Source organism: Tribolium madens, unplaced genomic scaffold (genome assembly GCF_015345945.1).
Source record: "Tribolium madens isolate multiple individuals breed KSU strain unplaced genomic scaffold, Tmad_KSU_1.1 Scaffold_96;HRSCAF=242;Tcas5.2_LG5, whole genome shotgun sequence".
Classification (NCBI taxonomy): Eukaryota; Metazoa; Arthropoda; class Insecta; order Coleoptera; family Tenebrionidae; genus Tribolium; species Tribolium madens.
In genome coordinates this window covers 9,378,225-9,394,679 of record NW_025401068.1, presented here as the reverse complement: position 1 = coordinate 9,394,679, position 16,455 = coordinate 9,378,225, and the positions used below count along the sequence as shown (strand labels likewise).

At 30.2% G+C, this 16,455-nt stretch overlaps 4 protein-coding genes across 4 annotated transcripts; 1 reads left to right on the top strand and 3 right to left on the bottom strand.

The window, feature by feature from the left end:
- Positions 1-99: 99 nt before the first annotated feature.
- On the bottom strand, positions 100-3,097 carry LOC123012614 (mitochondrial glutamate carrier 1-like). The gene is given in 9 exon segments (XM_044410652.1): positions 100-1,132; positions 1,182-1,338; positions 1,389-1,574; positions 1,625-1,758; positions 2,525-2,674; positions 2,729-2,863; positions 2,968-3,002; positions 3,005-3,017; positions 3,069-3,097. Coding segments are annotated over 9 exon segments (966 nt in total). The 5' UTR covers positions 3,083-3,097; the 3' UTR covers positions 100-990.
- A 2,049-nt stretch (positions 3,098-5,146) lies between these two features.
- On the bottom strand, positions 5,147-9,546 carry LOC123012895 (sodium-coupled monocarboxylate transporter 1-like). The gene is made up of 14 exons (XM_044411092.1): positions 9,109-9,546; positions 8,873-9,032; positions 8,759-8,824; positions 8,659-8,710; positions 6,962-7,029; positions 6,754-6,908; positions 6,570-6,710; positions 6,415-6,523; positions 6,259-6,368; positions 6,027-6,210; positions 5,882-5,968; positions 5,631-5,827; positions 5,361-5,583; positions 5,147-5,305 (listed from the first exon to the last, which is right to left on the bottom strand). Exons 1-14 carry the CDS (start codon positions 9,366-9,368, stop codon positions 5,264-5,266), a joined length of 1,854 nt encoding a protein of 617 aa, XP_044267027.1. The 5' UTR covers positions 9,369-9,546; the 3' UTR covers positions 5,147-5,263.
- Positions 9,547-10,257: 711 nt separating this feature from the next.
- Positions 10,258-12,808, top strand: LOC123013296 (cytochrome P450 4V2-like). Its single transcript, XM_044411733.1, has 6 exons — positions 10,258-10,485; positions 11,250-11,636; positions 11,686-12,038; positions 12,090-12,158; positions 12,207-12,552; positions 12,600-12,808. Exons 1-6 carry the CDS (start codon positions 10,329-10,331, stop codon positions 12,761-12,763), a joined length of 1,476 nt encoding a protein of 491 aa, XP_044267668.1. The 5' UTR covers positions 10,258-10,328; the 3' UTR covers positions 12,764-12,808.
- Positions 12,792-16,043, bottom strand: LOC123013295. The gene is made up of 2 exons (XM_044411732.1): positions 15,971-16,043; positions 12,792-15,346 (listed from the first exon to the last, which is right to left on the bottom strand). The coding sequence occupies exons 1-2, from the start codon at positions 16,025-16,027 to the stop codon at positions 12,854-12,856; spliced, it is 2,550 nt and encodes an 849-aa protein (XP_044267667.1). The 5' UTR covers positions 16,028-16,043; the 3' UTR covers positions 12,792-12,853.
- Between the last annotated feature and the right edge of the window lie 412 nt (positions 16,044-16,455).

The window sequence follows — 16,455 nt, the reverse complement described above, 5'->3', positions numbered from 1 at the left end:
TCACATTTCTAATGCAAATTTATTGATTTAGACAGCTGTCTGGATTGTAATTAGATTAAAATATTTTTTTACGATTTTTAGAACGCAAGTAAACACAAATTAAGTCTTTCTACAGCATCTTTATTTCTTGACTTACAATATTTGAACTTACACAGAGGAATTATAACCGACTGTATGAACATTTCAAAAGTTGTCTTAAAAATAAATGAACTCCACACAATCGGTTTTTACAACAACGAACAACTACTTAAAACAAGTTGTACTTTAATATCATTTCTGGGAAAACTGAATATAAAAATAAAAGATTAACTGGAGAAAATTACTTAACAATAAATATTACTTCCATTTTGGTGATATATTTGTTTTTAGAATTTTAAGCCAACGGTAGGTCTCTATCTAAATCTATAAGCTAAAATTTTATATTGTCGTTCACTAGGTAACAGCACGAATCTTTGTAGAAAATTAAAGCAAAAACACTCGATTAAATTTAACGAAAGAAGTTTTTCGTTTTGTTGATTTGTAACTTTTTAATTACTCAAGCTGACTAGATTTAAGAATTGTGGAATTTGTCAGGCCTCAGTTTAAAATGTTACAAATTAAAAAAAATTCTTTCGTTAAGTTTATGAGTAAAAACGTAAACAGAGAGTACTAAAAATATTAAAAATATTGCTGCAAAAAAAAAATAAAAAATGCAACTAGGACAACGCAACGGATCGCATATTTAATACTGAATTAAAAATTACTGCTGTCATAACATTCCTATAAAAACAAATTATTGAATAAAACAATCCTTCCCTCAAACCCTAATTGACTATGTTTTGGTTTTAGGCAAGACTTAGGACAGTGTTCATGTTTTTCTATTTAAATAACAACAGGTTCTATAACGAACCAAAAATTAAATAATCCGAAAAAATTATATAATCAAGAGGTAAACAATAAATTGACGATTATTACTTAAAAAATTGCTACATCAAATTGACAAATATTTTCTTAACGTTTAATACCTAAAAGTGCTTCGGCAACGCCTAGATAGTAAACCATTTGAGCAATACCGAACAGAGGTGCTATTACAATCATCCTGCAAGCCCCACCTTTGAAAAATGCTAGAGGACCCTCGTATTTCAATGTTTTGCTAAAAGAAAAACAATTAATCCATTTTTTTACGCTCCGACATAAATTACATTATTGCATCGGTAATCCCACTATAAGCCCTTTCGCCCTCTGCTTTAGTAAGAGCCTGAAGCCGAGTCTTGACCACATCAAACGGATTTACAAAAAGGGCTGCGAACGATCCTGCTGCACATCCCGACAGGAATGAACACCAGAAAACCGCCTCACCTACGACACCACTGTCACATTTCCCACAATTGAAAATGTACTTTTTTTACCAGAACCGTCGCTTTTTCTAGGCCCCAAATCATTTAAAGTTGCAAAGAGGGGGAAGTACACTATCGAGAACGAAACGTCTCTCAGCATTGTTGCTCCGATACCTTTGTATAACCCTAATATCCCGTGTTTTTTAAATAATTCTAATGCTATTTTCGTAGCGGTGGTCTTAGGAACTACTTTGCCCGCTAAAATGCACGTGATTTGGAATTGTTCAAACTGATTTTGGGTGAATTACCGCTTTTGGCTGCTGCTGCTACCCTTCCAGCGTCTTGCATTTGGATTTTTAGAAGCTCCATGGGGGTTGTTATAATTATTTGGCAGAAGCCTGCTAACCCGCCCGCTGCCATTTGGCGCAACATTGGAAGGGTGCTACAAAGGGGCACTTTAGAACAAGAGAAAATTTAACGACTTAAATTAAAATTTCTTGCCTGTTTGTGAAAAATACAAAAAGAAAAGTAATTTAATAGTCTCAGTTTCTCCAATTCTTCAAATAGACTAATTATGATAAAAACATATTTTCAACCAGTGTAAAGACTAATCTCTCAAAAATATGATTTCCCAATAACTAACTTAATAAATACGATAATAAAATGGTAAAAAAATTATATTTGTAATTTAGAGCACATTTATAAAAAAAACAAATTTAAAATTATTTTAACTATTTACTATTTAATTTACAGTACCAATTGTCTAAAAAGTATGTGAATATAAAAAATATTCCGTAGAGGACACAATCAGGTTTCATTAGGCAATAAATTTTGCGAAGTAATTTCGTCAATATACATATCTGAAATTATTCTTTATCTTACAGTGATAGTTAAAATTAGGTACTTGTAATACCTTAAATTAGAATTGGAATTTATTGGACTGGTAAAATTTAGTAAAAATAATTTTTACATTATTTTATATTTTTATAGAATTTTGTGTTATTATTAGCTTATAGCTGATAAGAAACTATTAAAATAATTTTATCACCACAATAATTTAACGATAAAAGATTGCATGTTTTAAAACCTTTAAAGTTATCACTTATTGATAAATCTTTTCATCACACGACTCCCAACACATCGTAAGTTCAATGGAATTTTTTAGATTGCATTCCATGTCAGGTAGTAACAAAATATTCACACTTTACCCTTCTTTGGTTTGTAAATGATGACGGAAGAAATCATTGGCAGCTAACTTGATGGCTTTTTCCGGCGTAATTAATAGAATATTTACCGCCGACCCTCGATACATCCCGAAATACCCTTCAGCCTTGTACGTTTTCTTGAAACAATCAAACCTAAAGCAACAACAATAAATAAACAACCGGTGTCAATTTACGCAAATTACGAACATCGATTTGTACATCCGTTCCCCATTAGGCCCAATTTGTTGATTCTGCAGTCTGGTTTTAACGAGATCGAGTGGAAACACACAAGAGACGCCAATAATACCTGCGATACCTCCATTGATTATTTTCGGAAGGAGTCTGAAACAATATTGACTCGATTAATTCACAGCTGTGCTAATGTGATCGCAATTTGACAGGTAGGTAAATAAGGAACATGAAAATTAGTGAGAATGGAAACTTACGCAAATTGTTGTTTTTCGCCCATTGAACACTCTCCACTAAAAAGACGACCCTAAAAACAACCACAACACTTAAATCACACAACACGGAATTAGTTACGAACAATAAATATTTCATACAATATCAGTTGCTAAGACAAACTATTAAACACTGTTAATTGATAAAGTGCAAAACACAATACTTGTGTCAGGTCACGTTTTTATTACTGATGATTTGGAAATGTGAGATTTGAGTGATTCGGATCAGACATTTCACAACTGACGTTTCATACGAGTTTCTGCAACTTTTTTACAATTTTGACCTTCTTAATTTGCAAAAGATAAGTCTTGTTTGGTAAACAGCATGTCATAATGGGTAATAAATTCTTTTTTTAATAAACCAACAAGAATCTGGTAATATTCTTTCTTAGTGAGAAGAAGCGGTTTCCACAGAAATTAAATGTTCTGACAAAATGTTGATCTAAAAAATAAATACACAAGTTGCTGAACTCAAAAAAATAGACGAAAATATAATTTTGTTAGAAAACAATAAATAAGTATTTATGGTGTTTAAAGATAAAAAACAAAAAAATAAATACAAATCTAAATAAAATACGTAATACCTTTGGTACAAATCTTAATTTTCCGATAACAGTAGTAACACAATATTTAATTTGGAACCGCACTAAAGTAATAAAAAAATAAACTGTCCTAATTGGAAACTAGGACAGAGTGAACTGCACAGAAGAAATAAAAAAAATATAAATAAATCTCCTACCCGTAACAAGTGGTTTGCAACTATGTGATTAATTTTGTGAGATATCTTGGTTGTGTGCCACAACACTCACACCTACGTTACATAATATGAATTTAATATAAGCATGTTCAATTTTTAAAATACCGACGTATTTTGCAATTTGCATTTATTGCAAGCCAAGGTCGCCCAAATAAATTTTTTACTAACTTGACAAATTATGGAAAATAATTCCAACCGTACCACTCATTTATAAATTAGCTTTTTATACAAAAAATAAATAATTTATCGACCAGTTGTGACTGTGTCAAAAGTAAACTAACCTTATTGATTATTCCACCGGCGGTGTGTATATAATTATTTTATAAATTATTCAGTGATAATAAGGACACGATTACACTACTACACTTGTATATTGAATAAGGTTACATTTGATTATGGCACTTATCACTTTACAAATTTTTTATATCAACGAAAATTATTTTTAGATCCTGGGTGCGAGAAACAGCTGTTTTTGACAAAAATGACAATGTCAGTGAGATTTTTATTACAGATTTCTACTTGAAATTAACTGCTAGAGGGCAGCGTTGCACTTTCAAAATTATGAACTTTGTCTCAGTTAAAAGTTATAAATTTTTGTTATTAACATCATTGCTGTTTACATATAATCTGAGCTTTTGATTAAACTACTGTTGTTTTATAATTCTCCAGATATAAAACTCTATGGCTAACATACCTGTGTTTTACTGGTTGCATAAGCAATCAAAAATAATTTTACTTCTTGATTTTTTTTCGAAAATATAGACTGTCCCAAGAGAAATAAGGAACCTATAATTTTTTGAAGCAACCAACATTACATTTAAAAATAACATGGATTTTAAGATTTTAATAATTTGTTTTAATTATTATTGTAGAATATCCTGTACAAAAAGTATAAAATTAATATAATATAAATATAAAAAAAAATCAAGAAATTATTTTTTTCTGCTTTTATAATAAATTATATTATTTGCTTTAATATTATTCAACGGAAATAATAACGGAAATAGTCAAATTTCCGTTATAATAACCCCTAAACACAACAAAAATTTATATGTAAAAATATCCTATAAGATATAAGCAAAAATCTAAATACATATATTGTCGGCTAAATTTAATTCTTAAACAAACATCTGTAATTTGTAAAAAAATTTGGTAAAAGTTGTTTTGATTAAACTGACTATCTATTTCATTATTACGGTTATTATTAGAGTAAATTTTATAATTAAAAGTTGAAAGTTTTAGAAGTAATAAATGTATTTTAAAATGTAGAAATTAATTCTGAAATACATTATAAACGAAATTACTTTCATTTAAAGTTTTAATGGATTATATTTGTAAGAGAAGACCAGAAGTTATCTGACTTCAATGCAAACAAATAATTACTAGATAATTAAATAAAACACGGCATGAAAATTCACATTTTGCGTTTTATTACATACTTATTTACAAAATTAACTCTTAGATAGTGAATCATTTTAGACAATTACAAATGAGTTTTGTATAGTTTTATTAGTTGTGTTTAATTTATTCCGGTTGGGAAATTGTTTGTAATGGCACATTTTTTCTCTGTAATGAAAATCACCTTAGACAAATTATTATTATTAAAAAAAATTGTTTATACATCAGGTGAATCATAAGCATAAATTATGCCATCTCCAGGTTCATTTGGAAACTCTCTTGGCTTTATAATTTTTTTAAGAATCGGAGCTAACAGCGCCGGATCGACGTCACGTGGATCCAAAGGTTTTGTAATAAAACTTGCTGATAAACCAATAATGACCGAAACGAAAGTTCCCATTAAAGTGTACCATAAATACGAAACATGATGCAGTATAAACTTTTCTCTGAAATATATTCTTATCTATCATACTTATTGTCAAATTAGTCTTACTCAGGATGCACAAAATCAGTAGCGTTGATATGAATATTAACTGCAACAGATTGTTTAGGAATAAAATGATAATGACAGCCGTCAGTCGTCAAGGGCTTTTCAGGAAATGATAAATCACCAGCGGCTATAGAAGCCTGGGCTTGGAAGCCAATCCAACTCATAAAAATTAAAGATGATGTTCCTCCAATTAAAGCACCCTAAATTGTTTTAATTAAAAATATAAATGTAGAGCAGTTTGAGAGAATAAATACTTTGGCATTCACCCACGGTATGAGTATTCCCATTGTAAACATACCTAGAGACGGTCCGCTTGCAATAGAACCAATACTCATGCTTATCTATAAAAAGTTTCAAAAAAAAAATAGTATTTCAAAATATTTACTCGTATTTAAATACTTGTAAAACAGCTCCAAGGTGTTCAATTATGTAAACTAAACCGACATAAATCGCCCCAAATATAATTACTGTTAATTTCATCAAAACGGAAGATTGCTCTTCTGTCAGTTTTTTAGTGCAGAAGAAATGATAAAAGTCTTCGAGAATTACAGCAGCCATTGCATTAAGACCGGTTGATAAAGAGCTGAAATAACGTTTATCTTCTTTGTAAAGAAGTAAAACACTGTCGTACCTCAAAGATGCACTTAATATTCCTGCAACAAAAATTCCTGAAAGTCCAGGATATTCCCCCAAAACTTGCATGACGAGAAGGGGCATAAGTTGATCTTTTTCTCTTGCAAGCTGAAAAAAAATATTCACAAATATGTAAAAACTGGCTTTGGTATACTTTTGTTGTTAAAGGATCGCAATTGTAAAAAGTGGCATAAATCAAAATTCCACAATAGCTGCAAACGAGAACAATTGCAGATAATCCCAAAGCAAAAAACCAGACCGCTCTAAAATTAGAAATTAACTCTTTCGAAACTTTAAACGATGATTTACTTTTTGGCACATTTAAGTGAAGGTAAAGCCAAATACCGCTGAATCATATTTTGATTAATGGCTGCTACTTGAAGAAAATAAAAACATCCTCCTATTGTTAATGACCAGAAGGTATATCTCATTGAAAGACTAAAATCTAGACTAATTTTTTTATTAGAAAATTAGAAAAAAGTAATTGTTTTACTCTGGCCCTTCAATGCGTCCACTTTCTAGACTACGTTTTATTACATCATCTAAACCGCCAATGTCTAGAGTTCCTTTTATTGCAACCAAAAGCATAGCTCCAAACATAATTACAGCTTGTATCACATCGGTCCAAACAACAGCTTTCAGACCGCCCTTGAAATAATATTCCGATAGAATAAGGTCTGACATGAAAGTTATGAATTTACCAGCGATGTGTAAAAAATACAAATAATGCATAGTATGGGTGTTATAAAGTGGACGTTAACTCCGGTAACTACAAAATAATTTAGTTACAAGTGGTGTACAGGGTGCTGCATTTTGGATGTCCGAATAGGAAATCTCCGAAACTAAGAGGTTTAGGTAAAAACGAGTAATACATTCTGGGGCTCATTTTTTGAGAAAATAATATTGGTAAAAACCGTATCCCGCTATCGTCTTTTGTTTTCGACTTATAGACAAAAATTGACATTATAGCGAAATCTAAAAAAAATCATATCTTCGTTGTTATAGAAGACCCAGATTTGAAATAAAAACATTATACAGACACTTTTTTACGTAGAATTTGATAATGTAGTTAACAATTTTTTTCAGTTGTTTGTTTAGCCGTAATAAAATAAACTTGTATTTTTTTAAATAGGAATCATAGATGGCTTTGTCATTTTTAAAAAGCTTGTTTTTTTCTTATCTAAAAATATATATTTGTAACAAATTATGATAATACATTTTTAGCAAAAAATTATCTTTGATTTTTGTTCTCAGTTGGCCATGAAAAAATGTTGCATCTTCAACTAAAAGGATTTAAACTATATTATTCAACCAGTGTCACTAATGAAAGAGTTTTCTAAATACTAAGTAATGAAAAAAATGAAAAATAAATCGTAAATCAACTTATTGGCGACTAATAACATTTCTTTGTTTTTAAACAAGGTAACATTACCATTGCAACTTCTAGTGATACATAGAGTGTTGTAAAAAAAAGCCGCTTTAATTCTTTAATAAAATATATTTTATATAACACAAAAATGACGATATGGCTATTCAAATACCCAAATTCCGTCTATGTGAAACGTTATCCTACCTCCATTAGATCATCAAAAAAATGTTTTTTGTAATTGTATTGACTGTTGACACATTTGTTTTTCCTATTTTTGGATTTTTTAAAAATATGTAATAATTTTGTTCTGAGGCGCTCGGATATTTATTTGTTCAATGCTTCTACCGTATCGTATTTTTTAAATCTTTATAATTCTATCTATTTTTTCATCTATTTTACAGTTCACAAAACTCTTATTGATTATTATTTACATATTTGGAGTGAAATAGTTTTTCCATGGCCAACTATTATCACACAAAATATGTATTTCACTTTTTAAGTATAGTTATAAAAAAATATTTTGTTACAAATATATATTTTTTAGATCAGAAAAAAATAAGCTTTTCGAAATTGCCATAGCCGCCGATGATTTCTATTTAAAAAAATACAAGTTTACCTTATTACGGCTAAACTAATAACTGAAAAAAATTAACTACATTGTTAAATTCCTCGTAAAAAAGTGCCTGTATAATGTCTTTATTTCAAATCCGTATCTTCTATAATAACCAAGATATGAATTTTTTTAGATTTCGCCAAAATGTCAACTTTTGTCTGTAAGTCGAAAACAAAAGACGATAGCGGGATGCGGTTTTAACCAATATTATTTTCTCAAAAAATGAGCTCCAGAATGTATTACTCGTTTTTACCTAAATCTCTTAGTTTCGTAGATTTCCTATTCGGACATCCAAAATGCAGCACCCTGTACACTATTTGTACTAAAAAAATACAATCAAAAAATCAAACTTCAACCAGAACCTGAATATATTAATTTATAAAAGCAATATTTTCTTATTCAATAAATAAATATACCTTGATTGAAGGCCAGCGCTGGTACGTAGATCACAATTGGTAACCAGGCTGTCTAAAATAATAAATTTTACGTTACTAGTATCGTAAAAATGTATTTTACCATATTAATTGTAAACAAAACTGATCCAAATAAGCGAACGTTTTTATCAAATCTTCTTTCGAGATACTAAAAAATGAGTTTAAAAATGTATAATTCAATTGAAATGGGTTTTACCTCGTAGGTTGAAGTTAGAGTTAAGCCATAAAAGACAGGAAGATAAATGTAATTCATTATTAATGACATTACCACAAGTCCTATCAGACAATAAATGTATTGTACTCCGAATAAATAGGTTTCGGTAGGTATTCCCAAAATTGATATTCCACTTACGAAACTACAATACATTAAAATGAATAATATTTGTTTTTTATTACAAAAAAGCTTGTTTTTAAAGATAGAGAATAATTTACCTTGCAATTAGCGACATGGTGATAGGAAAAATTTTCATATTCCTACTCCCCATGAGATATTCTTGTGTGTTAGTCGAAGCGTGATAAAACCCGAAATACACCCCAATTACCATACAAACCATCAACATAATAACAAACATTACATAGTCTTGCCACACAAAACGTTGCATTGTCGCCACCACATCTTCCACTCCTGGTACCACCACAACCCTTTCGCCCATATCCATCGAAAGGATTCCATCCAAAGCCGTTTCCGCCATAATTTTTTTATTAATTACTATAGGTCAAACGCCAGTAGTAGTTAAATTCACTATGGTATGGGTGATTAAGGATCAGTCTTATTAAACTTTTTGTAAAAATTCGGAGGCACCTCATAATACATTATGCTTGCGAGGACAAAGTTTAGTGAGTAAATGGACCCTATTTACAATTCGTTTGTAAGCTTTTATTAGTATATGGAGCGGATAACAAGACCTAAGTTACGCAAATTAGGGACCCACTTACGTGAAATTAAATTGATTTAATAATATGCGGTGGAATTCTGGCGTGCATGGTCTGTTTAGGTATCATATTTAAACGCAAATGTTTTTGTTTATTAACTTAACGAACTTATTTTCTGGTTCTAAATGAAGATAAAAGTTGTCAAAGGAGCGAGGTATAGACAAATTCTTTTTATGAGAAATAACAACAAAAAATTTTCTTTACTTATGAAATTATTATTATTATCTTTCCACTCAGTGTTAAAATTTGTTAAATTTGGCGGCGTTTACAAATGTTGAAAAGAGATAGATACCTATCTGGTACGTTTTTATTATTATTTTTATATCAATTATTAATTGATTTACACGCACAAATAAAAAAAGGACCTAATCATAATCAGCCTTTAAAGATATTTAGGAGTGTTTTGTTGATATGGGTTAATATTTATGTTTGCCATATTTTGTTTGCTTATATTTTAAGACACATAATTATAATTATTTCATAAAATTATAAAACCAGCAACCAGCATGCGTCTACATATGCATATGCGGTTCCAGTTGTCATTTCTTTTTTTACAACTTTGGCCTTGAGTCTTCCGAACAAGTTTGTCAAACAAAAATGTAGGTATTTATAAAATTCACTGACGGGAAGTACAGCAGTGATAAATGATAAATATTGTAGCTGCAGTTATCTAGATTAGTCTAGACTAACATTTATTTTATTTACTGGTAATACCTACAATGGCAGTGTTACTGATACTGTTTATATTATTTTTGTGTTTGTTACTGTATTTTTATTATAAATATGTTTATGTTTTTGACAAAAACCTGTGGGAGTATCCGTCTCCTCCTCAAATTCCCATCTTGGGTCATACCCTGGATTTTGTTTCAGGAAAAGGTTGGTATAAATACATAGTAGGTATACTTCTACTTCTATTACTTGCTAGATGACAAAAAATTTTTATCTCTGAAAAAAATGAAAATTATGTAAAAAATACATACAGGGTTAATATAAAGTATGGAACCAAGCGGTTTTATTTTTAATCATTTGCTTCCAGAAAATAATATTTAATAGAAATTAAAGTAATATAAAAAATGTGATCGTATTTTCAGAACGAAATTTTGTTTTGTTTTTGAGTTATGCGATTTTTTTTGTCAAAATTGCAATTTATGTGATTTTTTTTTTTTTCAAAAAATTAAATATGAAGTAGATAGTTGTAATCCTTAGAGTACAGCTTTTATGAGAAAAATGATTTTATGGTGGGTTGCCATTTAAAAAAATATTTTTTTTGTAGAACTCAAAAACAATAGAAAATTTCGAAAAATTTTATTCTTGTTAAATCATCTTATTTTTATAGTACTTTATCACTCATCAATTAGTTTATTCAAAAAATAAATAGTTTAAGCAAAAAACGTTTGGTTCCATACTTTTTATTCACCTGGTATGTATGTGTATGTATTTTAACTACATAAATATGTATATGTTGGTTCTTATTACAAATGCCATATTTCTAGTCAATCGCATAAATTTTTACAGTGTGAGCGAGGAATACCATGCACGTGTTGGTGTATTTGCTTAGTGTTTAGACAATCTAAATTTAAATAACTGCGCCCAGTTTTATGAATTCTTAAATTTCAAAGGCTATTATTTTATTTTTTTAGGATTTTTAGACGTTTTGTTAAGTTACACAAACAAGTATGGCGATATAGTTCGCATTAGGCCAGGTCCAATACGGCATTTACTCCTAACATCAAATTACAAACTTTTCGAAGTAATTTTATCAAACGCGAAAATTATTAAAAAATCAGTAGATTACAAAATTTTTCATCGCTGGTTGGGGACAGGTCTTCTAACTTCAGATGGAGCAAAATGGAAAAAACATCGGCAGATTATCACTCCCACATTTCATTTCCAAATTTTAGAAAATTTTGTTGACGTTTTTGAAAAGAATGGCAAAATTTTGACAAAGCAACTTGAGAAACACTTGGATAAAGACTCTGTTAACGTTTACAGTTTTGTTAATTTGTGTGCCTTTGATATCATTTGCGGTAAGAGAGCAGATTTGAGTGTCAAAAAATGTTACGTCGTAATTATTAGAGGCTGCAATGGGTACATCAGTAAATGCACAAGAAAATATGGATTCAGAATACGTACAAAGTGTTAAAAGTTTGTTGGATACTTTAATGGGTCGAATTTTTTCCCCTTACAAAATGTTCGACTTTATTTACTTTTTTACTGAGGATTACAAGAAAGAAATGAAAGCTTTGAATGTAATCCATTCGTATACTAGAGATGTAATTAAACGTCGCCAATCTGCAATGAATACGAGAGAGACTGAGCAAAAGAAGAAGAAAACCTTTCTGGATCTGCTTCTAGAAGCTAATAACGGTAATGAACAACAATTAACACTGGAAGAAATTCGAGAAGAAGTAGACACTTTTATGTTTGCGGTAAACTTAGTCGAAACTATAAAAAATACAATACTTTTATCATTTTTCCAGGGACATGATACAACAGCGTCTACTATAAGCTTTGCTTTATTTTGCTTGGCAAATCATTCCGAAGAACAAGTAAGCATAATACGAATTACGAATTTTAATATTTTCGATTTTATTTAGAAAAGGGTTTTTATCGAACAAAAAGAAATTTTTGGAAACGACATAGACCGAGCTGTTACATTCCAAGATTTAAAAAAAATGAAATATCTTGAACACGTTATTAAAGAAACACTCAGGCTATACCCTGTTGGACCCTTCTTTTCAAGAGAACTGGACAAGGACGTTGTTTTTGAAGACAAAATCTTACCAAAAGGGCTTACCATCACTTTATTTATCTATGCTTTACATAGAAATCCGGAATATTTTACAGACCCGGAAAAATTCAAACCTAGTCGGTTTGAAACTATCAATGGGAAAATGCCTTTTGCATTTGTACCTTTTGGTGCAGGACCAAGAAACTGCATGGGTATGAGTATTTAAGTGTATGTTTTTGTCACTCTGGTTCTACTTCAGGGCAAAAATTTGCCATGTTGGAGATGCTAAGTGTAATATCACGAATCGTGAGAACTTATAAAATTTTACCATCAATTCCCCGACACGAACTAGAAGTAGCTTCCCAAGTGGTCCTTATTTCAACAAATGGAATGCGTATGAGATTCAAAAAAAGAATAAAGTAAATCTTTACAATAATAAATAAAAAAAATTAAATAGATTTATTTTTTATCTTTATTACAATAATCTTTAAGAAAAACAGAGTGTTTGTGACTTTATGGTGGTAATGCTCCTTTGCCGTCCATTTTGACCAGAGGATTAAGAATTTTTATACTTTCTTTAATTTCTGGAAGAACTGTAGACGAATCTAAGAAATACTTAAAAAGCAATTTCATAAACTCTCCTCTAGTTTTGGCTTGATCCCAGGAATCGAATTTCGACATAGCATCAGGTTTAAATTCTGAAATATACTTAAAGAAGTTCTTAAAAGCCCGTTTTTGTGGAACTGTCAGTGTTCTAAGATCCAACGTGTCAGTGAAGATTTCTGTCAATTTGAATTTCTTCTTAATTTCTTTCTTCGTTACAAACTCAAGTGGTTTCAGTTTATGAGCTATATCTAGATAGTATTCAAAAGCATCCCGAATATTTTCTTCTAAATTACTATCCGTAACTGTTTTAAAAACAAATTCTAGAAGGTGCTTATTATCTGGGAAGACACTTAAATCGATAGCAGCTAACATTAGATACGCTCTCTTGCTCAATAAGAAACTTTTAACAGTTTCGTATTGCCTTTTTTCAATGTTGTTTTTAGGGGCTGGAATTAGATTAATAATTTTCTGCTGCATGTTTTGGTAAAAGACTTGCAGCCGCACATCATCCAAAACATTTGCTACTGCTTTAAGTATATTGGCATCAGTAGAAGTATTTTGAATGGTTTCAAGAATCAAAAGTAACTTATCAATATTGGATAAGGTTTTCAAGTTAGGATTCGCTAAAATTGCTTCAAATTCAGGACTATGGAAATAATTGTTAAGCAACTGGATGAACGGCCGGTTTTCTTGCGTAACAGGAATCAAATTTAGCAAGTCGTAATAATTAAATCCATACTTTTCAACTGCGAGTTTGTTTCTGGAATACAATGCAGCGTCTGAATATTCACTATGATGATTGACCAAGTGGTGCAAAACCATTTGTAAAAGTTGTGCCGGAGTCAAGTGATTCAAATTATAGTTTTTCATCAAAACATACAATTCATTACTTGCCAAAAGATTTTTCAACACATCTAGTTGTCTCTTTTCAACATCATTCACAGGTGTCGGTAGTAAAGGTATCAGGTTTTCAAAATGAATATTTGCTCGTTTCCCTACAAGAACAGGCAAGTAGTACTGAAGCGCTTCTCTAATTTCTCCAGAAATTGTATTTGTTTTCAATAGTTCTTGTATTAAGATTATTAATTTGTCACTCAAGTTTGTGGCTTGTTGGAAGTTGGGACTCAACTTTAAATTGTATAGACCCTTACTGAGGAGCAAATGTTTGGTGATATTGTGATAATTTTGCTCTTTTAAATTCTTCGGTGGTGGTAAGAAATCTAACAAGTTACCAAAATTAAAGCCTGTTCTTGCTGCTTCTCTGTAGGTTTTGAAAAAAGCGAATACTTCTTGAATTTCTTCAGTTTTAATTGTATGCAAAACCGTTGTTATAATGATGTAGAGAATTTCACTTGGTTTGTACTTGGATAAGTCCATATTTTTCACAAGGTTTTGGATTTGTGGGTTTTGCAGTAACGCTTTAAATTTCTGATACATCATTTTTTCTTTCGGGTATTTGGAAATTGGAAAATTTTTAAGCAGGTCGTGGAGGAGATTCAGGTTATTTACCGGCTTTTTTGGCACATTTGGGCTCTTTAGGCCTAAGTTTTGCGGACTGTTTCTGAACTGTAACGAATTTGGAAGAATTGGTGTTTTGCTGGGTAAAATTCTTGTTTGAGTGTTTCTGCAAAGTTGATTGCAATTGCAGGAAGACTGTTGTTTTCTTTGTCTTTCTAATGCTACTAATCTATCTAACAACATTTCAATTATTTTTGTTTGGCAACTACAGCCGTTAGCGTGGTTACTTGGAAAACCTTTGCTTATTGCATGTTGAACTATTGGAGATCCATAGTTGACCAAGGGTTGCGAGAGATAAGGAGTAGATTGAGGTTTTGGGTAATAGTTGATAGGAGTTTGAATTAAAACAGGAGTCTGGATGCTTGGAAAAATATTTGCTCTTTGAATCTGAGATGAAAATGGATGCGGTATTTGCCTTGAGAAGATGCTATTGAATGGAGTCTTTACATCTATTTCATCCTGACAAAATCCTTGCCTTAAATTGGAGTAATTATTAATCTTCAAGTAACGTCTCTTGAGTAAATAAAAAATCTCGTTACTTATTTCAAGTTTCAATTTAGGGTCGACTTTTGTAAATTCATTAATTGCCATCAAAGTGGTAATTAAGACGTCGTATCTATTCAAATTTTTCACTTTTTTAAGATTTGCGATAATAAAGTTGATATTTAATGACCCGTGTGATACAAGTTTGATTAAGTTTTGGTGTAGGAAGTGAGATTTTTGGGGACAAGTGCTGCAGGCCAATGGTGAAATGATTGTCTTTAAAGCATTAACTGGTGACGATGTGTAAATCGTTTGGAAAAATCTTGACAGGTTTTCACAGCCGTCATATTCAGTTGCAGGAATTTCGTAGAATAGGTGGAAAGACCCATCGCATGCAATCTAGATGAAGAAATCATAATCAATAACCATCATTCAAAACAAGAGTAAAATTTATTTTTGAATGAATTCAGAGACAAAAAATGTAATATATTTTGCCCATTGTATGTTTGCTAAATTAAAAGTGAACAAGTACATTTGGTTTACATAAAAATAACGTTTGTAACACAAAAACTAATTAAAAAGTAACAATTTGTAATGGAAGAGTGAAATAAAAGCAATTGATAGTGAAATAGCTTTTTAGTTGAGTAGAAAATTAATATTGTTATCAATATTTTGATTAGGTATCTTGATTCTAAGAATTGTTTATTTATTATGTAAATTTTAAACATGTAATTAAAAATTTTGAAAAATATTATTGACTGGCTGCGTTTCAAAATATGTAATTTTATTAATTTGTCATATAAATAATCAATTTAGACTTGTAGGTACACTGCATTGTATTATTGAACAACAAACTTGTCATTATTAAACACTTTGCTTAGATAATATTTAATTGTCTATTGTCAAATCATTGTTGCTAATACTAGAAAATTATGTACAGATCAATCTTCTTTGATTTTTAATATAGTTATGTAAACGTTGGTTTTACTTTATTGTTATAAACAAGATAATTAATTAACTTACTATTTTAAACAAGCATAGCACAAAAAGTGCCCTCACACCGTTAAACTGATGAAACATTGTAACCGGCACTAAGTCTACTCATAACTGAAACAATGTTCAATTAAGATTTTCAATTTTAAACGATTGATCACCCACTCTATTTCATGTAATGTAATTTACTTATGGCACCTAATTATATCAATACAGTAAATTGAGCAAAATGTAACATTTCAAACTTGATTAAGAGTCAATGCTTTTATTTGAATTTGTTTTAAGGCAAAAAATAGTAAGAGAAAAAGTATTGTAAATTAACATTATTGTGTTGACACAAAAGAAATTTCTGTGGTGTATGCTTATATAAATTATAAAAAAAAACTTTCTAAAAAAAAATTGGAAAATTTAAAGTTTTTTTTTATAATCGTAACTAATGTTAATGTTTATTATCTTAAATTTTATTTATTTGTTAATTTACTTATTTGTATCAGTTTGAATTATTACTCTCTTAA